The sequence below is a fragment of the Epinephelus fuscoguttatus genome, linkage group LG11 (genome assembly GCF_011397635.1).
Source record: "Epinephelus fuscoguttatus linkage group LG11, E.fuscoguttatus.final_Chr_v1".
In the NCBI taxonomy this organism is placed as follows: domain Eukaryota; kingdom Metazoa; phylum Chordata; class Actinopteri; order Perciformes; family Serranidae; genus Epinephelus; species Epinephelus fuscoguttatus.
The window spans coordinates 29,790,253-29,816,293 of NC_064762.1; the positions used below are offsets into that span (position 1 = coordinate 29,790,253).

General features: G+C 40.1%; 2 protein-coding genes across 7 annotated transcripts in view; one reads left to right on the plus strand and one right to left on the minus strand.

Moving 5' to 3' along the window:
* The window catches only part of LOC125896825 (probable serine/threonine-protein kinase kinX), a 43,517-nt gene extending 38,431 nt beyond the window's left edge, over positions 1-5,086 (plus strand). For all 6 annotated transcript variants that reach the window (XM_049589699.1, XM_049589700.1, XM_049589703.1 and 3 more), the window contains one exon: positions 216-5,086. In XM_049589699.1, coding sequence (XP_049445656.1) covers positions 216-370 — 155 coding nt within the window. In that variant the 3' untranslated portion in view covers positions 371-5,086. The remainder of the gene's footprint in view (positions 1-215) is intronic.
* Positions 5,087-17,345: 12,259 nt separating this feature from the next.
* Positions 17,346-26,041, minus strand: part of clvs2 (clavesin 2) — a 49,595-nt gene continuing 40,899 nt past the window's right edge. The window contains exons 3-5 of the mRNA XM_049589827.1: positions 23,299-23,409; positions 22,622-22,854; positions 17,346-19,752 (exon numbers count right to left, since the gene is read on the minus strand). Coding sequence (XP_049445784.1) covers positions 19,659-19,752; positions 22,622-22,854; positions 23,299-23,409 — 438 coding nt within the window. The 3' untranslated portion in view covers positions 17,346-19,658. The remainder of the gene's footprint in view (positions 19,753-22,621; positions 22,855-23,298; positions 23,410-26,041) is intronic.

Consider the following 26,041-nt stretch of genomic DNA (forward strand, 5'->3'; position numbering starts at 1 on the left):
GAGGTATGGATAAATTCTGATCATCTCAGTTTCAGTTTCAGGCTCAGCTTGCTTATTGTAATAGCCTACTGATGACAGTTTGCATTAAAAACAGACCCATTCAGGAGTCCATATTGAAAGGTTTTATGAGCTCTATTTCTCTCCCTATATACTTTTTTCAATCCAAACCATCCCCTTATCAATCATCTATCCATCTCATCTTGCTGTCTTCACAGGCCAGAGATACTTCCAGTGCATTTACGTCCCTGGTAAAAATGCACAGTACCCCTTGAGACCTTTCACCCCGCCCATGTCCCCTGCCATGATTACCCCTGCAATCAGGTCCATGATGGAGCAGCAGCAGAGAGCAGCGAGGGCGGCGGGACAATAGGACAACCTAAACTCTCACCTCTTTTCTGATAGCACTACATCTTCCAGTCCAGCAGGGGGAGACATTTTAAATCTGTGGAATTCTTAAATCCTGAGGAAAAAACACAGACACAGATAAGAGTGGACAGAATGATTTTGTCTTTAATTTATTTATGTACATATTTTTTCTCTATGTGGTTGAGCTCCTGGGGTTTCTGATTATATTCCCCATTTTCCTCACAGCTGATAGTTGTCACCGTCACGCTTTTCTTGTGCCTTACAATGTCACAAATCTCCAATCAAGGAAGCATTATATAAATATTCATAACTATGTATAATGTACATAAGGATTATATTAGTAATTTAGGCTGAAATAAACATAAACATCTTTAGCATGTTGTTTATATTAGTTTACTTTGTCAGTCTACTTTAAAATAAGGTTTCCATGGTACCATATTTTGTTAAATTTAATATTTATAATTTAAGGCATTTGCACTGACAAACAATTGCTAACAGTAAATAAGCACATATTTATTCTGTTTTAAAATATACAAGAAAAAAACTAATAATACAAACTGGGGCAGTATTTTGCATCAAATATTACAAAAAATAAAAAAAAATAAATCAGGAAACTTTAAAAAAAAAGAAAAAAAAAGAGGAAAAAACCCTACCATTTTGTTTTTGGATTTTGAATGGGATTAACTATTACTTGAAAGACATGTCACATATTTTTAGTTTTTTTTTTTTTTTTACTTTGAGAGCTGTTATCAACAGCTTGCATCCTCTTGTTTTTAATCACAGATTTCAATCCTGCGTACTGTAACACAACCAGGTGTGTTTTGCTGCTTCGCTTCGTCTGCAACAGATTAGCATGCAAATGATTGGAGGGTCAAACCCCAGGAGCTCCCACATTTGATCCAAGCAGCCTCCCCGTCTCTGATCGCGAGCCTCATCAACATGTTAAATGTTGCCGAGTGATTAATAAAAATGAGACATTTTCTTCTCAGATGACCTGATATCATACAGGAGTGAAGAGGAAGGTGAGCTCATTATGTACAACATGCTTAATTTAAATTAAAGGCACAACACTTTAGTTTAAAGAGATGTTTCAACACGTTTAATGTATTTGTTGGATGTTTGTCATTCCCAGACACTGACATGTTTGTATTAAAAGGTTGCTCATTTAAAATTGTTCTTAACTTCAGACAGGTGCAAATAAGGGCTTGAAGTTTACAATACATGGTCCCCTCTTATAATACTTATACTCATTTAATGCTTGAATACTTTTAGTTTTATAAAATGCCATTTATTTCTATTTCCCAGTCTTTAAACCTGAATTCGTCCTTGGTGACAAGCCAGCTTTGTTCTTATGAATGAAGTGCAGTTGATGGAATCAGCTTGTTCAGAGACCGGGAGTCTGCACAGGACGACTTTGATGTGACCAATTAATGAGACGCTGTGATGTCTGCTACAGTGGATAAATGTCATGTTAACCATCAGCTTATTTACAAAGCCTGATACATTGGCATATTTTCAGTTACCTCACTCGCTCTGGTTTTGCACCTTCACAACAACGCTGCCTTGTTGTCGCTGCAAAACTGTTGTTGAGCATTATCAGCAATTTGCTGCTGTCTTACTGAATGAAAACCTTGACTACAAAGAACCAAAAGGGTGTCTCACACTGGGCTTAATCCTGGGATAAGACCCATATTAGTCCAGGGCCTGCTGTGGTGTTTGCCCTAACAGTTTATTCACACTTACAGTTCCTAAGCTGCAAAATTAATTCCTCAGTGGTTTGCAGTGTGAGGCACTTGCCCTGTTGTAGTGGTGACTTACAGATTAACGCCTTGTGGACCGACTAATCCTAACTGTATTGCAGGTCTATCCACACCTTTTTCAGGGTTGTCCCCTATAAAGTCTTAAGGTGTGTTCAGACTGAGCCCAAAGCTGATTTCAGAAGCAATGCAAATGCAAACAAAATCAGTGGAAAGATGTGAGTGGATATGAAGAGTTACAGATTCAGTCTAAGTAATGCAAATGCTGAAATGCTTTCATTCGAGCAAAAAATGTGCACTTATCCTGCAGCTGTGTGACTCAGCTGCAGAGACAATAAGACGAACTGAGGGGGAAATAAGAGAGAACTGGAGTTCCTGTTATGGTAATGTTGCTACCAAGCTAACAGCAACAGCCCATAGAGTTTGTCAGTGGGTATTCAAGGCAACTAATTGCGCAATAAAGTGGGGAAAAATGCTTCGTGCTCACTCTGAATGCATCTTTTAAGTCACTGATGTGAATCCGGGTTGGAACCAAAGCAATCTCAGCTAGCTGTTTGCTGTTAGCGTACTGATTTTGAGTGTGAATATTTAACCTGAGGCTTGATGTAAACTCTGGGTTAATGAGTCCAAGTGTGAAATGAGGTTAAGCTAGCCCTGGGCTGCTTTTTGTCACCCCTGCAGGGTTTAGGTCAACAGGCCTGAAAAATGTAAGTGTGAAGAGTCCTCATGTTTCATGGCCAAATGAGATCTGACAACCTTTTACAGTGGCGACCCACTGTGAGCATGTGGTTGTTGGAGTGGCATTTAAAACACACCTGGCATTGCTGTGCACTTCAGGTGTGTTTGTTTATACAGGAATTATTCTTAAAATGAAACCTATTCCAGCGGGGGGGATGCAGCGAGTAGATAGCTGCTCTGGAGGCCCTGAAACGTCAGCTGCACTGCAGCTGCATGATATTAACAGACAGTAATAACACCATGCAGCTGCAGCTGTCTGCTGTAATTATGTTTTTACATCTAATCTAATGTCACTAGGTTGTATACAAGTTTCACAGCATGGGGTTTACCCTTGACTCCATCTATGATCACATGTTTGAAATATAGGTACATATGTTTGTGTAATGATGTTAAGAGTGCGTTTTTTTTTCCTGCATGTTGTTACTGCACTGCAGCAGTTGTGAATGGGTACAGCATGTCCACTTGAAGCAAAAAAAACATCACTTATCAGTATGTTTCACTTTGATTTTTTAGTAGTTCCGACCATTTGTTGATCTATTTTTCTGCAGAAACACTTCGACCTGAGTTTCCCATATTTGTTGGTCAGTATTTTACCATATATCACAGTGTAATGCTCTAAAAATCAATACTTTTATCAGCTCAGACGCACTACTTGGCATTAAAGGTTTTCTATGGAGTTTTTGACCACTAGTGGTGCTGTAGAGCAATGTTGTTTTGAGGAGCAGGTCCACAAGGATGACACACAACGGAGATAAACTTCAGCTTTAAACCTTTTAAAGTTGATGTATTGAAGCTAACATTTTGGGACATGCTTACCTCGGAAACGTCTGGTTACCCGAGTAACTCTCGCTCCCTGGGTACTGAGTGAAGTTCAAACTCCTCAGGTGCTTGCTGGGCTTTTCCTTTCAAAAACAGGCAATGCTTTTAAATGACAGTGGCGATAAATGCTTTGCGATATCAATTAATTTTACATAATTCCCATTACTTACAGTTGTTGGTGGTAATTTACTGCAACATTAGCATATCAGACATGACGTTTTTTTTTTTTTTCGAGCATGAGGGTCAGTTTAGAAACATGACCTGTTCAGAGAGTTAAACAGCAAGCAACGATAAAACATGATCTAATAAATAAATTGGATTTGAGCATAAGATTTGCAGTAGAGCACATGTTGTTAAGTTAATTTGAGGCCAACATGCGTAATGGAGTGATACTATTCCAATCAACTCACTGCGTTTGCTTCGTTAACTCACTAAAATGGTGTACACGTGTAAAACGAGGGAAATCACACTGAACCCCTACTGTAAGGAGAATTCAGGGGATTTCAAACCAGGTTTATGCCATGTGTGAACCCAGGTGAACAAAGAGGAACTGCATTTAAGTTTTACACTTGATGCAGTATCTGCAGTTTCAGAGTAATAGTTTAAAAAACCTTTGAAATGAAAGATTTTAAAATATTTTCAGAGGTGTTACTGAATGCCATGGCTTTGTTTTTGTGAATGGGCTCTACAGTATTAGTTTCAAGTCAGTGGGAAATATGAGTGTGTTGCAATAAGAGCAGATTAATTGCTGAGGATGAGCGATTGTTAATGTTGTTTTAGGAGAATTTTTATCCACTGAACAAGTATGGTGTGAGGTTGTTTGGTTCTTTTCGAACAATCACTTATTTTGTTAATGAGTTCTGATGTAATTTGCATGATGGTGTAATTCACACAAGCATCACTCTCCAGTGTAAAATACACATCAACCAACAGTCAGTCAGAAGCTGTATAAAGACTGTAGATAATATTTATTTTATTTGTTGCACTCCAGAGATTGATCACCTCGTTAGGTCTCACACTGAAAGACATTGAATTCACACACTGGTCTGCTCAGAAAAAAAAGTAATTTGTTTCAATTAAAGAGGATATTTCTGTGTTGTTGAATATCATCAGACTTCAATGTGGGCAATAATTTTAACAGTGTTCCCTAACGAGACAGAATAAACTACCTGTTGCATGTATGATAAAGCAGAGGTGTATGACGTAATCACATGAGAAGGCTAGCAGCCTGACTCAATCACTGTTTTTAGACATTTCAGGAGCCACTTAAATATCACAAGTGACATTTTAGGCACTTAAGGGACTCTACTGAGGATGTCTGCTGTGGTTACATGTAGAATACACTCACCAAAATGCATTTTGTGGGTCATCATTTCAATAAATATTTGCAGAAATTTGCAAGACCATTATTGTGTCTTTCTTTATGTTTCCCTCAAGCTGGAATGATACGAGAAAGACTGTTGTTATGGGGACACAAAAGGACATATACTGGGATAATAACAAATTAAAACCCGCCTGCTGTATGAGGACATAAATAATCTGCTCCGAGATACAAACACACACTGAGCTGACTTTGCCAGATATGTTTGGAAGACACATAATTGCTGCCTGGATTACATTTTTATCAGCATAGGGATGAAATGGTAATGTTAACTGCATCCACAAGCAGCTGTTTTTAATCTGATTTCCCTACAATAAGTAAACAAGTGTGTCTTCGCAGTAGTCGTGACCACATACACACATGACTTCATGACGCATGCACACACACCCTCACATATGCTTGTCACTTATCCAATAATGCCTCCGTATGGCAATCATTTCATGAGTTATGAAAGGGGATGTGGCAAAATGGTGTGTGTGTCTTTGTGTGTATGTCTGTCTATCTGTGTGTGTGTTGTTACAAAGTGCGGTCATGTTACATAGGCAACTTTTACTGCACTCAGCCTTTTATTGGCATGACCACAAACACACACTCTCAGGGTAAAGTTGTGATGCACAGGGACAGGTAGCTTCTTAGCTAATACCAAACGGCAACCTCCAGGGATGACGAGTGAAGCCAGTGCCGAAGTGCCAAAAACTGCAGTTCATGGAATGGCCACTTGAGGCAGGCTCCAAAAGCCTGTCAATCCCCATAGACCCCCATGTTAAAATGCTCAACTTTACAGCAGAAACAAACATGTTTACAGCATGGTACAAAACACGGTTTTGGTCTCTATAGCTAATTTCCCCTTTCACGACAACTGTACGGGGGGTGAATTTGAACCCATCTGAACCCATTTGAACTCATCTGTTTAAATTTTATTAAGGCTTAAAGTTGTGCATAATTAAGAGCGTGGTCACCTTGAGTGACAGGTAGCGCCATCACGGGTGGCTAACTAGCCGCTGGCTGTCTGCTAGGCGTCATCTCAGCTAATTCGCAAGTCATTGAACCTGACCTCTCAGCCGTATTTGTGCCTTTTGGATATTTTGTTTTGTGAGGGAGCTGGCACCAAGTGGGAGCAGCCAACACCACAGGGCTAGCCAAAGTAGCGTAGCTTGTTAGCCTAGCTTGTTAGCCTTAGCTATCTTAGCAGCTTCGAGCGAGGTGGGCAACCAGGGGTGCGTCCCAAGTCTCTTATTTTTATAGTGCTACTGCTAGCTCCTCGCTTGAACCGGAAGTCGTTCGAGGTCAGCCATCTTCTAGGCCGTCCCAAGTCTCTTATTTGTGCGGCGAGGAGCTAGCGCTAGGAGCTAGCAGCAAGCTTTAAGCAGCTACGAGCTAGGATGGTCGAGAGGTTCCTAACAGGAAGTCTTTTTCAGCTTGAGGCCATGACGTATAAATACCCGCCCCCTACACCTGGCTCATTTGAACGAGATGGCGGAGAAACAGTGCAAGTGTACCCATTACATGCATTCTCTGCAATGAAACGCTGTAATTCACATTCCTACGTGACTACAAAGAGTAACGTTGATGATATTTCGTGCAAGACTGTCATGTTGTAATTAAGTTTATTTCATTCACAATCCGTTGCGGTGTTCAGCTGTTGGTGATGTGTGGCTGTTAAATGTGCAGCTGCTCATGTCCAGAACCACACGTGTTGATATAACACCACGCATACACACACACGAACACATTTGCCCATCATTAATTGTCCTGCATGTCATGTGAGTGGAATAATGTTTAATAGCTTGTAGGTAATATTAATTAGCCTATTAATATTAATATTAATTAATATTATTACTTTCATGTTGTTGTAAGCTACTGTCATCACCATCTGTCCTGCACCTCTCTCTGTCTGTCTGTCTGTCTGTCTGTCTCTCTCTCTCTCTCTCTCTCTCTCCCTCTCTCTCTCTCTCTTTTTCTGTCTCATTGTGTCATACGGATTACTGTTAATTTATCATGTTGATCTGTTCTGTACAACATCTATTGCACGTCTGTCCAGGACAGAGGGATCCTTCCTCAGTTGCTCTTCCTGAGGTTTCTACCGTTTTTTCCCAGTTAAAGGGTTTTTTGCGGAGTTTTTCCTTATCCGCTGTGAGGGTCATAAGGACAGAGGGATGTCGTATGCTGTAAAGCCCTGTGAGGCAAATTGTGATATTGGGCTTTATAAATAAAATTGAATTGATTGAGGTAGACTGACAGGTCTGATGTCTTATTCACTCAGCAGCTGACTTGTTGAATGATGGCGAGTGGATTTAATAATAGTGATAATAATGATGATGATAATAATAATGATGATGATGCTCATCACAGTGACAGTGGCAGGGCTACAGACCGTTCTGTAATTGCCACAAACTTCGGCAAATGTCTCAATAACAATGGTAACACATTCAATTCAATTCAATTCAATTTTATTTATAAAGCCCAATATCACAAATCACAATTTGCCTCACAGGGCTTTACAGCATACGACATCCCTGTCACAACTGAACCTGAATCTGAACCCAAATGCACAACTCAGAGACGGATCAAAGTGCAAATAAACAATCTTTAATTTTCAAAGTAACAAAGGAAAATCACTCATACAGAGGAAAATCAAAAACCAAATCAGAATAACAAAAAATCACTCTTGCGAGGAAAACAACAAGGATTGAGGAAAAGGCTAGATAAAGTATCAAATTAACATAAAACTAGAAAATGGCTAAAGCTGAGCAAAGTATCAAAAGAATACATAACCTGATAAACCATAAATGGGACATGGAGGACCTCAGACTTGACGAGACAAGACGAACTGGCACAGGACAAAGGGAAACACAGACTATATGTACCCACACACACACACAAGGTAATGGGAAACAGGTGGAAACAATCAGGGCAGGGCAGACAATCAGACCGGTGGGAACACACGAGAGGAAGGGGCAAGTTACCTGAAACGAGAGGAGAGTTGGATGTCAAAATAAAACAGGAAGCCACGAGACAACATAGACACAAGACAGAACTAAAAATAACTAACTTAACTTCTTGGACATGACAATCCCTCTGTCCTTATGACCCTCGCAGCGGATAAGGAAAAACTCCCCCAAAAAAACCCCTTTAACGGAGAAAAAAACGGTAGAAACCTCAGGAAGAGCAACTGAGGAGGGATCCCTCTTCCAGGACGGACAGACGTGCAATAGATGTCGTACAGAACAGATCAGCATAATAAATTAACAGTAATCCGTATGACACAATGAGACAGAGAAAGAGAGAGAGAGAGAGAGAGAGAGAGAGAGAGAGAGAGAGAGAGAGAGAGAGAGAGATGCAGGACAGACGGTAATGACAGTAGCTTACAACAACATTATTGAAAGTAATAATATTATAGTTATAGTTCTGGCTACTGTGGTACAATATGTTGAAAGTATGTATTAATATCTGGCAGTATACATGTGTGACAATAGTCATATGTGTATAATAACAGTAGAAGTATGACTAATGATGACAGCAGCAGCAGGAGGCATCAGGCAGGACCACGACAGCAGCACAACCACACACGTCACGCTGTCCAGGCACCGCTGTGATATGAGTTAATCTGAGAGACAGTGGAGCACAAAGGCTCCGGAGAAGAAGCCGAGTTAATGACATCCAGAATGGCCGAGTTAGCTAGATGCAGTAATAGGATACGAGAGAGAAAGAAGGAGAGAGAGAGAGAGAGAGAGAAAGAAGGAGAGAAGGTGCCTAGTGTATTATAGGGGGGTCCTCCGGCAGACTAGGCCTAAGTCAGCCTAACTAGGGGCTGGTACAGGGCAAGCCTGAGCCAGCCCTAACTATAAGCTTTATCAAAGAGGAAAGTCTTAAGTCTAGTCTTAAATGTGGAGACGGTGTCTGCCTCCCGGACCGTAACACGAAGATGATTCCACAGGAGAGGAGCCTGATAGCTGAAGGCTCTGGCTCCTGATCTACTTTTGGAGACTTTAGGGACCACGAGTAACCCTGCGTTCTCAGAGCGCAGTGTTCTGGTGGGATAATAAGGCACTATGAGTTCTCTAAGATATGACGGAGCTTGACCATTTAGAGCTTTATAAGTTAACAGTAGGATTTTAAATTCAATTCTGGATTTTACAGGGAGCCAGTGCAGAGAAGCTAAAACAGGAGAAATATGATCTCGTTTCCTAGTTCCTGTTAGTACACGTGCTGCTGCATTCTGCTGCATTCTGAATTAGCTGGAGAGTTTTTAAGGACTGCAAAACTGTGTGACCAAAGTCATGACGGCGGGGGGCAGGGGGTTACGGCTTTGATCAGCGAATATAATGGGACTTGGGATGTACGCTATGAACATTGGCTCCGTTATGCAGCAGATCCATAGACTGTATAAGAGCAGAGCCAGTTGTGCCGCCGTCATCAGGAATGGACGTCGCTTCACGTGACGCTTCAGAGTAAGGCTGTCTCATGTCTCTTAAACCGACAATGCTCGCTCATCGCTCCTAGCGCTAGCTCCTCGCATTTTTTCCTAGGTGGGAGGGGCTAAACAGCTAGCAAAGTCAGCTAGCAGTAGCACTAGCAGTAATTTAAGAGACTTGGGACGCACCCCAGGCTTCATTTGGCCCACCTCTTTGCTCATTTTTGATTGGCCGGGAGTTGGGTAGAGTCAGACACTGCCAAGATGGCAATGGCCAGAGCCGCCTACTTTGAGCTTCAGACCCGCTCTTCAGAAACCAATGGGTGACGTCACGGTGACTACGTCCATATTTTTATACTGTATTTGATAAATACTGACAAATAGGATTTTTTTTTCTGTTTTCTTACGTTCCATGTTTGTGTACCGACACACTGCCAGCCAGGCAGCATCTCTAACATGGGCCGGTTTCATGGCCAATATCTTACAATATTAGCTGGTTAAACACGCAACAATTAACGTCTCCATTCACACTTCTTTGCTACTGGCTGATGCTGTGATTTTGCCAGCCCACCAATGTTGAACTCCATGCAATGTTAAGATGCAAATTTGCTTTGCCGCTGGAATCAAATATTTTATCAGCCTCTGCATTGAAATGAACGGGAGGCAAATATCAATCCGTGTTAATTTTGTTTGTGTGTGACTGTACATAGACAGACACATATTTGACCTATACGGCAAATGTCTGCCTCTCAGGGCAAAAACTGCGGCAGCCAAAGGTTGGGGAAATCTCTGTGGACTGACTGACCGAGCCATAGAGGTCCTGGTTGCAGTTAAATACTGTATATAGAGACAACAAACAGCTGATCTGGAGCCTGAGACATGATTTGAATCCTCAAAGCCATATGTTTTTGTGCCCCCAATGTGCCAACCACCTCTTTATCCTTATTGTGTGACACAAAACGCTGCTAATGACCATGGTGATTTGATTTCTTTTTAATTTGAGTCTTGAGAAATTTTATACAATTGTACTACAACATTTCTAATACCAGAAGTCAGAAGTACTTTACATACATAATGTTTGCTGCATAGCTGCTGCTACAAGTCTGTCCTGTCCTCAAGAACATCATCTGCTTTCCTCACCCAGTGGAGAGTGTGTTGAAGCTTTCAGCCTAACTGAGCACGCTCATGTCTTTGTTCCTGTTCATGTTGTCTGTTACTGCTGCTTCACACAGGAAACAGGTCACAGTCTTGATGACTGATTCCCTGCAGCTGCAGTCTGAATCGTCCAAACCCTGGTGCCAAACACTGCATCGTTATCAAGGGACAGTAAGAACTGAAGCGGTGAGACTCGCCTGAAGACACAAAAATAAGAGGAATGTCAGAAAATCTACGTGTGTCCATATTTATTTTGCTCGTTTTACATGATGCATTTCAGCAAATTGTCTTTGAGGACATTTATACATTTAACACCTGCTAAACTGAACAGTTTTTTCGCTCCTATAATATACTGGCTTTCCATGATAACTTCACAATTCAGTTTTGAGTTTGGTCTCCCTACAGCTCCTACTGTAACTATACAATCAAAGAACAGTGATATGAAAATTAAATAAATATATCACCAACAGAAAGGTATGCATTCATTTTCAGGAAATTATCAATCATTTAAAAAAACAAAGAAGTTCATTCATTGTCCAAATCCTCAAAGCACATATACTTAATGATAAGAAGCAATACATTAGGTTTGTAATGACGAGGTGGCTTTGGCTGAGATAAATCAAACATTAGTCCAAGTCAGTGAGAAATTAATCATCTTAGTCCAAGAAAATAAATCATTAGACAGACAGCAGTACTTTAACAAAGCTTATGATGGAGCTTGATTCCATAATGATGCACTATTGTGAACAAAACACTGATTAAATTAATTTTTCCTTGTCAGAAATGACTTGCAGAGCTGGCGTCTTTTTTAATTACCTCACTTTGGAACAAAACTCTTGATGTAAACATTAAAATACTAACTGATGTATACAATGCATATTCATTGGTGCCAGTTTTACATATCTGTCAATGTGAAAAACAAAAGTTATGTTAATCAGTGTGGTTTAGTTTTGCCTGTCAAACTCAGAGAACATTGACATCACTGAAACTGGACATGGAGGCCAACTTTTTCCCTTTTTATAGACTTTAAGTGCCAAATATATGAACCAGACAAACAACACATGTATCTCAGGTAAAGGAGTCTCTGCACATGTTTTCCATGACTATAATTGATGGCAATGTCTTCTACAATCTGCCAATCTGTCATGATTACCTTTTTAATTGTGTTCAAATTCTGTCCCGATCTGTCTGCTGACTATATTTGGCACCATCAGTCTCCTTAATACTGGGTGTAGTTGTTAATAACTAAACATACCATGAAAAAAATAAACATTTTAAATACTGTATTTTAGTTTATGTGTTAAAGAGCATGCACATCCAAAAACAAATCAAAGACGAGATGTAATTCCTGCTCACTGTTTTTCTCCCACACAAAGTGATTTAGTCTCACCGACAGGATATCATGTTTAGAGCAACAGTACAGACAGGAGAAGCTGAGAAAGTTTCAGTCAAAAAACGTGTTTCCAACCACCTGTTTTAAAGCACATTTTAAATCTGTGCACTACAAAAAAAGACAAAAAGAATCACTTGAGAAAACACAAATAAGTTTTTACGCTTGGATGAGATGGAAATTTGGTGTATAAATAAAATTGAAATGTGCCAAAATGTAATGGAAACAGACTAATGATGTACATGAAGGGTGTGATTTTTTTTCTCATGGAAGAAAATTGCAAAAGACAAAAACAGATCTGTGTGGACTGGAGCAATGAGGAGACTGTAACCTTCATCAAATAAATACATAAAATAAATATAAATTCCATATTTCCATTATGTCTTCATCTGCAATAGTTTAATTAGTGCCACCAACTGCTTATTTTAATATGCTCAGCTCCAAATATTTGCATAACCATTGTGGAAAGAAACATAAATTTGTTTGCATTTGGTTTAAATTTGTGCTACATTTAGATGGAGACTAAAGAAATGCTCGTCTCATATGTAACTTTTAGTATTTTAGTTTGAATGTTAGTAACCTTTATTTCAGTGATCATGTGCCATGTTGGTCGGTATGTCAATCGTAGGTTTTCTGTGTTGCTTTTAGTCCGAAGTTAAGCACAATACTGGAACACCATGTGACAATCTTATAGCTGAATGTAGAAATTAGCGTAGTAGTGCTTTCAGATGCAATACCTCTATCTGCCACTAGGTGCTGGCTCCAATAGCACTCCGACCATATTGAAAGTAACAGGAAAACCCTCACATTCTCTCTCAGTTTTTCCTACAACAAGGTGAAGTCTCCAAAGTAATTTCATATCTTATGCCTTTGTAGACGCAAACTCACTGTTACATAATGAAATTACTAAGGCTGGAAGCAGGCTGTCTTTGGGGGGTTTGATAGATACATGTAGGTGTTTGAGGTTATCACGCTGCTTGCTCACCACAGAAAATATGGATTTTCTGGCCCCAAATAGCCGACCGGGGCCCGTCTCACAAAAGCGATTTGCGAGCACTGCTCATGGTGAACTGCAACAGTGACAGCATCATATTACACAAATGTTTGTCACTTGCAAACTGCAGATAAATTTGTCTGTCAGGGTTCTTACACACATATGCATGTGTCTCATGTATGGTGTTCATTTTGACAAGTGAAGCAGGTCAATAAAAATGGAAGCGTCATGCTCCCTTAATGTTTCTCCACAGTCTGTCCATCACTGTGAGACCTTATTTTGCATGGGAGAAAAACAGTATGCAGGCTCTACATTTGCTATCATGTAAGCTGGTGTGAAAAACTAATGACAATATGCTGATTAGCTGAATAAATACCATGTTAGCTCACTTTGATCTGACATTATGCAAATATTAAGTATTGGTGACGGAAATGCAGCGTTTCCAGTCAGAACCAGCCCAGAAATGATTCATTTGTGTTCACTTTTGTTGCAAAGGTTGAATCAAAATTTTAGAAAATCACTGAGGACCTCCAGGCGTCTTCCATGGTGGCTTTTAAAAATGTGAAAGCCATCAATATGTCACTACTGATCAGTCACGATAGGTTTGTAAAAATGTATTCAGCAACACCTTGATCCAAGCTCAGCAGGAAGGACGTAACAACAACACGGAAAGAACATTCGAAATGCTGAATTCCTTGAAAATAAAAAAACAGATTCTAACTTCATTATTCTGTTTACAATTCATACAACATATACCAATCTGTCACCTGTGTAATAAACAAGGTAGATAGCAACTTTAATAAAATACTGACAAAGGAAAAAAAAACATTTTAAAAATCTTAAATGTGTGGCAAAGCGCAAAGCGTCACCCGATAAAGTATATTTGTAATAAAATGTAAATCTTTACCTGTGTGTTACTGTGTTTAAGTTTCTCTACATACAATAAGTTTTACAACAGAACAAAGCAGCCTCTGATACCAACCTCTAATACTTTAACCTTAAAAATAACCAGTGAACCTGCAGGATGTTCTGTGTGAGAGTCAGTTTTGCTATATTCAAGCAGTATACAGATGTTTATTTCATGTAAACTTTGTATCCTAACAACTGGAAGCATCTACAGTGGCTGTGTGTGTATGTGTGTGTGTGTGTGTGTCCCTGTTTACGGTACTCATCTGTTTTTTCCCTTTACATCCTCGACTGACATGAAGCTGCGAAAGCTCAACTGAGTCCTGAATTTGCGGCCTCTTTGTCTGTATGTGTGTTGTAAGTGTGAAAAATATACCTCAGATATCTACTAATGCACGGAAATCATTCTAAAACACTTGATGAACATTTTCTGGTTTCACGTTAGACCCACAGTTTATTACAGTCTCTCTGATGTGCACAAAACTGGCAGTTCTACATTTCCCCGAAAGTTTCTGACGGAAATGGGTACAACAACCTCTCTAATGTGTGATCATTGTCTAAAGTGGCTGAAAAGTTACAGCATTTGTTCATTTATTACAAAATATGAGTAAGAGTTGACAAAAATGTTAATCTTAATGATGTTTAAGGGAAGCAACACAGGTTTTAATACAGTTCCATTTGAGTTGACGTGATACTGATGAAGTTTTGGATTGAAGATAGCTGATTCTTTTTGCGGTCAATACTCTGAAAATTCAATCATATCGAGATAATTCTGCAAAACCCCAAATTATGTTCGGTAATAATATTCTCAAAACATTTAAAGGTGTTTTAAACATCCTAAAATTATAGCTCCTGAATATGCGGTAAGGGTCAGGCAACTAAATCAACTTGGTGAATGTAAGGGAAAAAAAGTCTACGTTACTTGTTAGTGGAATCTGTCTGAGACAGGATGCAAACTCAGGTGTGTTGCATGAAACCAGATGTGCTACACACACTTAAGTTTTACCTTACTTAATAAAGGGTTCGCTACTCCCTGAACTGGATGTGCGACAGTACTGCTCATTGTTGCCATCATCTATCTAACCTTCTCTCTGCAGGTTCGTCATTGGTATAAGTGTTGCACATGGATCATCACCTCCTGAAGATGGCAACTTTTTATCTGGGATATGCAGCGTTTAGCAAAATATCATGTATGCAACCATATTTTTATGGGGTTCTCACCTTGAATTTTAATAAGGGGAACCATCAAAAAGCTGTCTAAAGAGTTTTCAGCCAACTGATAAAGCAACAGTCTTCATCTCTGCCAACAAAATTGATGGTTGTCGTCGGCTAGAAATGACACGCTTGTTTTGTTCTTCTTTGTGTAAAAAATTGCTACAAACTTGAAGTGAATAATCTGCTCTTCTTGGTTCCACGCCATTGTTATGTCGATCCATTGTTCGGAAACCCTATAGTCAGGAAAATGACCCACTGGACTTAAAGCCAATTGTCTGACAGCCCATTATCTTGAAAACAAATGCTTACTGTTCTGAAAATACAAACTCTCCCTGCAATTAGAAATATTCATGGCCTGCAATCGGTCGGCCCTGGTGTGATATTTCTTTCTGCTATGGTAAAGGCATGACCCACCCTACCTCTGCCCCTGACTGGCTAACCCTCATACTATGGGACTAGACCTAAGGCCTAGATCTAACCAACCCAACCAAGGAGCAAAGAGCATTAGCCATTCAGAGGCAGAGTAGGGCAGGTCATGCTTCGCTACACTATGAAAAACAACTGGCAGCAGAAGGGTCCAGTGACATCATCTTGCATTATAATTAGCCATGTGCTTCGGTTAGGGAGTTTGGGATAACAGGCTATGAGTCAATGGGCCTTTTAGTTCAATGGAACACTATTTGGATTACTGAGGTTTTGTTGTCGGTATAACAGGCGGTCCCCACACTGTTATCATTATAAACTTCCCATATGCTGTGGGAGAACAGAAAGGTTTAGCAATGGTGACTTCGGGAACATTGCCTCAGAGAAGGGTCAATTACTAATGAGAATTCAAAATTATAATCAGTCAGACAGTTTCCCAGACTGTTTTCTGTAGGCACTGTCTGCTCTCAGTGGACTGACTGATCTCATATTAAATAAAAATATCACTAGCACGTGCAGCAGATAGTTATCTACCGGGGTGGAACCAGACAGATCACACTGAGGCCGCAGTCTAACTCGACTCTGCACCGAGTAGAGCCTCTGAGCTGTTGTAAGTAGGGTTGACATGTCATGTACGCTGGTGTGATAGTTTAACATTCCAGCTGTCTGCTCTCGTTGCAGCCGGCCACCTCACACTTCCTGCCTGCCGGCCTTTCTGCGATCTGCTTGGCTGTCTGCTTGCCAGCCTGACTTGCTTTCCCTCTGCTGCCCTGCTCTGCCCTTCAGAGTCACAGTCTTCCTGTCTGCCACTCAGCTGTCATACCTTTTGCACTTCTCGACATAAGCCTGTATGTGCATTGCTGATTTGGAAGAGCCTGAACTACGGTATGTCAAACAACTTCAGCTGGTGCCAGTTTCATCCGAAGAAGTATTTTTGGGAAGTCAGCATAGCATACAAACAGATGAAGTGTTGTATTTGTGTCAGGTTAAATATCTACACTGCAGCAGCAGCTTGTCTAACTGCAGAATGTAAATAAAATACTGTAAATACAATAAAATACTGTAATCTAAATATGTAAAATAACGCTTTTCTGAGATAAAACTAAAAAAGGATCTCTGTAGCCTATTTACTGCAAATCACTTTAAGCACACAGTCATGGTCACACTACTGCCAACTTCAGTACTGCCTGAGATAGATCATTTATCACTGTGTGTCTTTATTAGCTTGTAAAAGTTAAATTACTCTGCAGGTCTGGTGCGTTTACATGCTGTCAGGAAGCTTTCACGTTTGAGACTTAAAGCTGCCCTGTGGAGTTTTTTCGTAAACATGCAAAAGTTATGTTTACATTCAGTGTTTCTCACCAAAAACACACTGTCTGAACCACAGATGTATAAAGAGAACTGGATACAGTGTCCAAGGAGGGCTATTCATTCCTATGGAAGTTGCTCAGTGGCGCATGAGGCCAAAAAAAGTTCAACTTCCCAGGTGTAGAATTATCTGAAACTTTCACATCATTAGGCCCAGTGCACTGGAGATTTCTGCCGGCCAAGTGGCTAACTTCCTGTTTAGCGCTCTGCTAACTTGAATGGGGATAAAAGGACTCAATCGTGCGGCTCTACTAGACTTTCAAAATATCATCAGACTGAATGGATAAAATTAAGAGAGTGACATGAGTTGTTTCGCAGGGGTTGTGATGCCCAAAATAAATTATCCACTGATTTCGCACACTGAGTCCAACTGTTTTCATCCGAAATTGTCGCACGTCTAAAAATAAATACTGCTTCATGTTGTGTGAATCATGTTTACACACTGAGTCTGATAATCCATAATCAAAATCTTTGTAACAGGTTTCTGTGTTTTTTTCCGCATTCGTCAGAAGACTTTAGAGAGTTGTTTGACCAAGAACCAGTGAAGAAAATGGCGGTGCGACAAGACAGAGGAACGGGGCGCACAGAATCATTTCATAACTCAGATAGCTACTTTCAATAGGTCAGATAGTAATATTCAGGGAGGGAGTGGCGACAGCCTGGTAAATAACTCAAGTGTGGAGAACCAAAGGCGGAAATGTGTCTTTTCATTTTGTCACGTATTGTGAATTTCTGAAATAAACAGAACATTAAAATACGTTAGAATCAGTGTGCAATGTTTCTGTGCGTAATGACTTTTTTTTGGGATGACAGATTAAAAAAATGCATCTGATAAAACGGACTCAGTGTGCAAAGACCTTAACTCTGCTAACTTAACTCTGTAGGAAAAAGCCTCTTTTGGGCCCAATGGCATCCGATGACGGATTTGAAAGTTGTAGTTACCTGTAGTTACACGGTTTGGCCACTATGTCAAATAGGCTTTAATACTGGCGCACTTCTTGGGGACCTGGTTTGAACCTTCCTTGTAAAACTTTTGCAAAGCCGATAATTTGTAATATTTTACGTTGTACACTGCGTACGACAATGTTTGTTAGCAGGCCGTCTTCTTCTTTGCCTTTGTTGGTGCATTACTACGCCTCTTTTTGTGTCAGCTTTGCAACTGTTGATTTGTGGAATGACGTGAAACTAATGGTGGGAGCGTGAATCACATGCTCTGATACAAACAACCCATTTAAAACAACATTGCTCCATAGCTCCACTAGTGGCCATGAACTCCTCAGGGCACCTTTAAGAGTCTGCTGCCAAAGAGCATTTCCTCATGTAGTTACTGAAAAGAACGCTGAAGACAAAAAAGCAAAATTGTGAATTACTGAATTCTTTTCTTTTTTTTAAATCACATGATAGCACAGAGATCTTCAATCAAATCTGTAAATTAATGGTTAAATGTTAGATATGGTAAAAGCTCAGGAGAAAGCTAATAAGTGGACCTTGAGTTAAGATTATAAACTAATATTAATACTGATTAAAATAGCTTTTAGCCGCATAATGAAACACCAATAATGTACTGAAATCATGAGTAAGATTTATAGTAAAACATGCAAAAAATAACGGTGCAGTCCTTTAACGCATCTCGAAATCTTATAATACTGACATGTTGAGAACAGATACTGTGGTGATGCTCGGCCATTTTAGATGTAAGATTATTATTGCCAGAAATATACAGTAACAAATGTGTCACAAGGTCACAGAAGAGGGTTTCCTTACTCTGCTTTTATAAAAATTAAATTTAGGTTTATTTATTTGTCTGGCTTGACATCTATTAACTTCTCAAAATATATCTTTTGGACATCTTCAGCCAAACGTAATGATGTGAGTCACTGTTTAAAAAGAGTCTGCAGCTTAGTGTTTTCCTAATGGCAGAAGAAATACTGTACTCTGCGACATATGGGTCAGAAAAGGAGGAGAAAAAAAAAAATCCTACAGCCCACTCTTAGCGTAAAGGGGGGTTTGCTTTTCCAAGAGATAACTGGAGCGAGGTCGATATAGTTCAGATGTTATTTTCACAGGAAAGACACCCATAACCTCCCAGTAAGCTCCCAGTAAACCCAGTGCCTGCCTGCCTGTCTGCCAGTTTTGTGTCCAGGAGGCTGAACAAGCTCGTTATCGTCACTAATCCTGAGCTGTACTTCTTGTTTTCTTCAAATTACTGTACAAAGAAGAAAAACACTGCAGCTCGGGAACTGTGGCCCCAAGCCCTCTTTGAGAAATGATCTCCAGTTTTTCACCTTTATACTACACTACTGTAGGAAACACTGTTTTCACACACATGTGGCACCTTCACAACTCTTTCTCTTCATGTTTGTTCTACTTCCCTGCTCCACGCTGAGGGGGCTGGATTGTTTAAAGACGTTAATTTACAGTTTTTTGGAATTGGCACTTGACAAATAACTAAATAAATAAATATAGAACACCATCAGTAGCTCTTAGGATGCCCTTTGCTTGCGAGGAAACGTCCGTCTCGTGTCTGGCTCGTTTGTCTGCCTCCCGTTAGCTCATTTTGATTTTTCCTCAAGTTGAAGAGAAACACAAATCCAACAGCAGCAGCAGCAGCGTTTTCTGGAGGAAGGTGTTTTCAGGGCGGGCGTGTCGCTTACAGTAGGTGCACAGGTAAGTCAGTGTGTTTGTGTGTGTAAATATTGATTATGCTTTCGAGCTGTTATTGAATGTGTGGATTAGTCCAGCGAGAGCAGCGGCTGCATGTTGTCCTCTTCACTCTTGACTTTGTCTGGTCGTTTCAGGACGCCTGGTTCCACCACAGACTGAGACCTGCATGGGAACACAACAGAAGATGATCAGTGCCAGCATGTCCTTCAGGTCCTCTGAGATTCTAAAAACTGGGACCAGCCATGCGATGCAGGTCAGACCAGCTCCAATTGTATTAGCGTGAAAATAAACTTAAAGTCCCTCGCCAGACACATTGTAAAGTATGTAGGGACTGGAAGCTGATCTATTTTTCCCCCAGTTAGTGGTGTAGGGATTATTTTGTAGGCCAAGAAGGCAGCTAACATTGTCCGGGTTCCCTCAACAGAAAGCCATTGGATTTTGGGTTATTGCAAAAAATAAGCTCTGTGCTAGTTTATGATACTTCAGCAAGATAATCTTTACAAATAAACACCACTTTTTATGATTTTTAACATTTAAATGCAACCACCAGAAGTAAAAAGCTAACACCAGGCTTTAAATGAACTATACCACAACTACATGGTTTAACATTGCTACCATATGAAGCTGTAAGGCTGTGTTCGGTCTGGTTTGGCATCATGAAGCTCTCACTTAGCCACTTGTTAGCAACCATCTTTTTTAAGAAACATGAAGGCTTTAGAATTCAGGAGTTGGGTATTTACTGACATATTTTATGTCATAGAAAAAAATGTTAAAGTCTCTTAATTTTGTGTTAACCACAGACCCTATTTCAGGCATCTAACTAAAAACCCATTGACTTTACGAAAAGGAAACTGGGAGTGCTAAAATGCTAACTCATATGTGGGTTTTAAGACTCTTTCCTGCCAACCCGGTCTTACTCCAGAGTCATCAAAATCTGGCGCTTAGGCAGTGACTTGTGGCATCAGACACCAATGAAAAATGGCATCCTTTAAAGCCGGCATGGTATGTGCCTGGTTGCCATTATAGTTTAATGGCGTCCGGGGGCATCAGGGGAAAACACGGTGGGACAAGGACCAAAGTTAAGGCGGTGAAAGTCCAAGCGCAGCGGGCGGGCTGGAGGTGTGGTGGATGAATTTCTTAAACCTAACCATGTGTATTTGTTGCCTAAACCTGACCATGTGCGTTAGTTGTGGAAGGAAAAAAACCTCAATTGGCAGTGTTGTACCGACGTATTGTGTTTATTGTGAAAGAGACTGTATGTAAATGTTAAATTTCCTGTGAAAATGGAAGTGTATTTTGAAAGTAGACAATGCACGTAACACGCAGAACTTGACACAGTGTCCAAGAACGTCAACAACCAACGCACCCATGGTACCTTTCAAATTGTATCTGCACGTGGAAAGTCCATGACTAAACTTCAATATGTGACGAGGTCGGAGTGAGAATGTGTTGTTCCTGCACCACTCTTTTGATAAATTCTCCTCTGCCCACCACTGCTGCTTACATCAGCTTTTGTTTTCTGCTTTATTCTCCGGGGCTAGCGCAGCGGTAAAAATGAAGTGAGGAGATTATGGATTTTAATAACTAGATACTGGACTATTCATTCCAATGGAGTTTCCTGTCTGGCGTATATGCCAAAAAAGTTTTCTAGCCTCTGGGGTTTACTTCTGTGGTATGCGGCCCACTGAATATGTGCAGTATTGTCTCTTCTTGCTGGTCTTAACATTGTGAAGATGTCACAGATTTTTAAACTGCTTTTCTGGGCTTGAGGAAAGTTTTACAAATATAAAACCACGATGGCCAAAAAATTAAGAATAGAAAGATTCATAAATGACCTTGTTTGCAGCTTGAGGTGTCCTGTCAACAGTTTCACAGCCATGTCTTTTATAGTAGTGATCTGTGGGGTTATGCTTCTGGGCTGCAGGCATTTCTTTTGCTGCAATATCACAAGTAGCCACTGAGAAAAATTTGCTGCAAGGCTGAGTGGCTTTCCTGGGGGCCTTGTGGAGATAGGTGTAATAGGAGCACAAAGTAGCAGAAAAGTACAAAGTTCAAGTACCTTAAAAATGTAACAAGTACAGTACTAAATAAGGCAGGTAAAACTGATAAATTATAAGTGACCTCTAATTGATGATTGGCAGCAGGATTGTGTTGATCTGCAGTGACAGTCTGCTCCCTGAGCTCATGGTGTTGTTTGTCTAAGTGATTTTGAGTGAGTGAGTCAGCTGGTGTCACAGCGTGGTCAGATAATTTACTGTCACAGTGAATCATACTGTGTGGTGGCCTATAGGGGGGAATGATTCTCCATGAAATGTCAAACAAACTCACAGCATTTTTAACAACAGACAAATGTAAGTTTTGACGGCCAATAACTGATTTACTTGATATTATACATATATATATTTTTAAAATCAAGTGGCTATTAGCTTGTTACTGTGTTAAAAGTCTATAGGCCCATGTGAATATTTAATATTCATTGTTAACAAATACTAGAATATTAAATGACAATCAATGCTAATTATATAAACAATAACAGTAAATAATAAAAAGCAATATGTCAAATTATATGACAACATACACAGTATAATAGTTTGATTTTATTTTGTAAAATGAGATTTAAGTATTTACTGTATCATTTCTTTATTTTCATTATTAGGATTTTGTTATTTAGCTTTCTGTTTCGTTTGTATCCGATTCAATATTTTCATTGTTTCATTTTATTAATTAATATTCCAACTCTGGGCAAATACCTGAAGAAATTCCTCACAACGGCTCCTAACTATATTTTGCTATTGTTTTGCTGTCAAATAAATAAATTAATATTAATTCTTTGTCTTCAGTAGAAGATAACAGGTAGTGGGAGCAGTGGCGAAGAAAGGAAAAGCAGTGTGATAAAATCTACACAGCAGCTTCATCATTATCCCACTTGTTTACAATAATTATGCAACAATCACATAATTAGTTTGACAATATATGGATGTTCTGTTGATACATACTGTAGGTAATAAAAGGTTAAAAGTGTTGAGCTGACCTCTTCATTGTTTTTGGGGACAGGTTTTTCTCCAGGTCTCTCTCCAGGTCTTGTACTGACAGGGTGTAGGACTCCGGACAGTAGTCTGTCTCCTCATCATAAGCGTGGTCCAGCAGTGTTCGCGCCCATGTGCCCATATCGTACGGCGGCATCATCCCACCGAGCTCCGACGGCAAGATCTCAGGATGGATCAGCTGATGGAGGCTGTTCAGGTTGTTGCCATGCATGAAGATCTGTAAAGGGAAAGGAAACAGTAAGACAATTAAGGTTGATGACTTAGTTTAAAATGCTTAAAGAGGAGCCTAAGTTTAATGATTTTTTGGCCACTAGGGGGCAGCGGAAATAAGCGTTCAACACACTGACATGAAATCACCTCTTAAATTGATAATATGTTGAACTTACTGGCAAATAGTTCACATCCAGCAGTTAATGAGCAACATGGATATTCCTTTGGAGTTATGTTTGTGTCCAACTGATGAACGAAATTCCAATATTCACTCTCTTTTAGCTCTGCTCTTGGTCTCTGCTAGCTGCCAAAAGCTCCAATTTTTTTTTACCAGCTCATCTCTAACACTGTCTGCCTGCTGTTTGTTGCTGAGCAGGCAGTGAACAGTCAGCAGTCGTTAATCTAAAGATATCGATTATAGCTGCTTTGATGTAATAACTTATGGCCTCACCCTCTTCCTGGTCTTGTCTTTGAGGAAGGGTCGTATCACGGTGTAGAGAGCGTGGATGTACCAGGGCTGGTTCACAAAGTGGATTCCTCCAAATCTGGCAGGAAAACTGTCCTGTTGGAAAAATACACAAAGCAATATGTGTAATTAGAGGCAAACGAGGATAACCATACCCATTCAGGTGATCCATGTTTTTTTTCTTGTTTTTTTAGAGGTAAAACGTAGAATAGTGAAATGGTGGATGTTTGCTCCATGTTGATCACAACAACGGGTCGTCTTTTACCCTTGCTGACAGCACAGATGTGCCAACAACTGTTTACACTGCTGATAATGGTTTAAGGGAGTCATGTCTTGTTTTCCTTATTTTCTGTCACATACAGTATATCTTTATATGATGTTACAGTGTCAGATGTTTATATTAAATGTGGTTTAGTAATTTAGTAAATTTTTTGAAAACCCTGATCCCTGTCAGCAAGGGCGTAGCACTAAATTCTGGGCCCTATGCATAAGCAGTCTCTTTGGGCTCCCTGCCCTGCTTCTCTTGCTCGATGTCTCTCTCATGTACCTTTTGAAATATTACTTTTTCAGTCAGCTTGCATTCTTTGCCTTTCCTTTCTTTTTGGAGCCCAGATTTCCCTTTCTTGGGGAAAGACATGACAGTGTGCGTTGGTGATCCAGCAGCCTAAGTAATCACTCAGCTGGATCCAGATGTGTTTAGAGATGAATCCCAGTGCAGGGGCGGACTAAACCATTTTGCGCCTTTATGGGGTGAGGGGCACCACAGAAAGTTTTCAGTGTTTTTTTTTATACGCAATTCAGTCTTTCAACTAATTTATAGTTTTAATTTATCTAAATCACTAATTACTTAGACATAAAAAAGTAGAAATAAAACCAAACTTTTCACTCCAGGCTTTTCATGGCACCCCTCCCACTGGGGTCCTGTGTAATGAGTCCCCTTTTCCTCCACTACAATGTCCCTGCCTGGGACCAAAAGTCATTGGCATCAGACTGTTTTGAATACTCTAATTCCAATGCTTTTTCTATTTTTGAGACGTCAGCTCATGACGGATTACTTTATATGGTCATCTGCTCCTGGCGCGCTACTGCAAGTATTTACATTACGTAGCCCACACTGCTACATGTAGCTACATGCTAATGTCGGGGAAACATGTAATGTTTTTCACTAATGTTAATTTCTTCCTGATTTCAGATAATTTTCCAGCCTGGTTGTGTTTAGAAGCTTTTACTGGTCATTTTTTACAGTAAAAATGCCGCTATACTGAGTTACAATCATTCCCCTGGAATGTGCGAGATACAGAAGACCTGGAAATGCTGACCAATCAGAGCAGACTGGGCTTTTTTGTATGGAGGGCAGGCGCTAAAACGGAGTGTCTAAGGCAGAGGGTGAATATACATCTGTGGTTCCAGCACAGATGGTATGAGGACAATTAAGAGTGTTTTGAACATTAAAACATCTATGCATGTTCTTGTAGAAACCCAAAATACAAGTATGAACCTGATAATGAGCCTATCGGGCCCCTTTAATGTTACTGCCATCTAACAAAAGATCCTTAGGCCCCCATTACTTTCTTTATTTTCTTTGGTCGATATCGGCCAGCGTTATATCCCTTGTGTACATCCCTAGTGTTTAACAAATAACATAATATACAAATATTGTCATGTGGAGCTCAGTGTGTTACAAAACAGATGTTAATTCATTATGTATTACTGTATGTAACACATTGTTTTAATGGGAGGATAAAGAGTCCTAATGGCAACTGCAATCATTATGTCTCGTGAAACTAAGATTTATAATCTCTCTTTATTTTATCACAAATAACAGAGAGCTGTTCTCAGTCAAGAGGATTTATTTTTCAGTCTTCTTTGAGTTCCAGCAAATGAATAATTACCTCAGTGAGTTTCCTGTCCCTTTCCATTAGATTAGTTTGGTAAATGGGCTCTAATCTCATCGTCAATAGGAAATGGTGTGGTCTATTTTAGAGTCACCGCGGCTACAATGCCGGACAGAAATGAGTTCTTGTTCATACAGGTTAGTGTGTGGAGTCTGGGCCTGACATGGTGTTTCCTCGAACACTGGACACAATTATGATAATTACACTCCACTGTAAGTGTGTGTGTGTGTGTGTGTGTGTGAGCGAGAGAGAGAGAGAGAGAGAGAGGGTCATGATTTGGCTGTGGTCCAGTATGGTGAAATTATATTCTGACATAACAAAGCCAGCTGATGAAAAAGGCTCGGGGCAGACGTTCATATAGAAACTGTTAGCAGTGTGTGTGAGAGAGACGGAGACAGTGAGAATCTCTGAGGTCGGGCCAGGTTTGTAAATTAGGGTTTGACCGCTATGAGTCATCAAGGCTGAAGTCGCCGCCAGAGGTTTTGTGATGTTGGCTACCAGACTGTCCAACGCTTTGGTCCAAAGCAAGATATATCTGGACATCCACGGCCATATTTACTTGAAGTGTGATGTTAATATTCACAGTCCAAACACGATTAAGGCGACCTCCCTCACCCTGCATCTAGCACTACTGTCAAGCAAAATCTACATCTAAACAAACTTTGGCATGTGAGTTTCTTTTGCTTCAGTGACATTAACTAAAGATGTTCAGGTCTTCATGAATTTTTACAGATCTTTCCTCCAATATCACACTATGTCTATACAGGATGTGTTTCAGCCACATTTTTCCATCTCATGCCCAACAGACACAGTTTAATTTTAACCAACAGTGC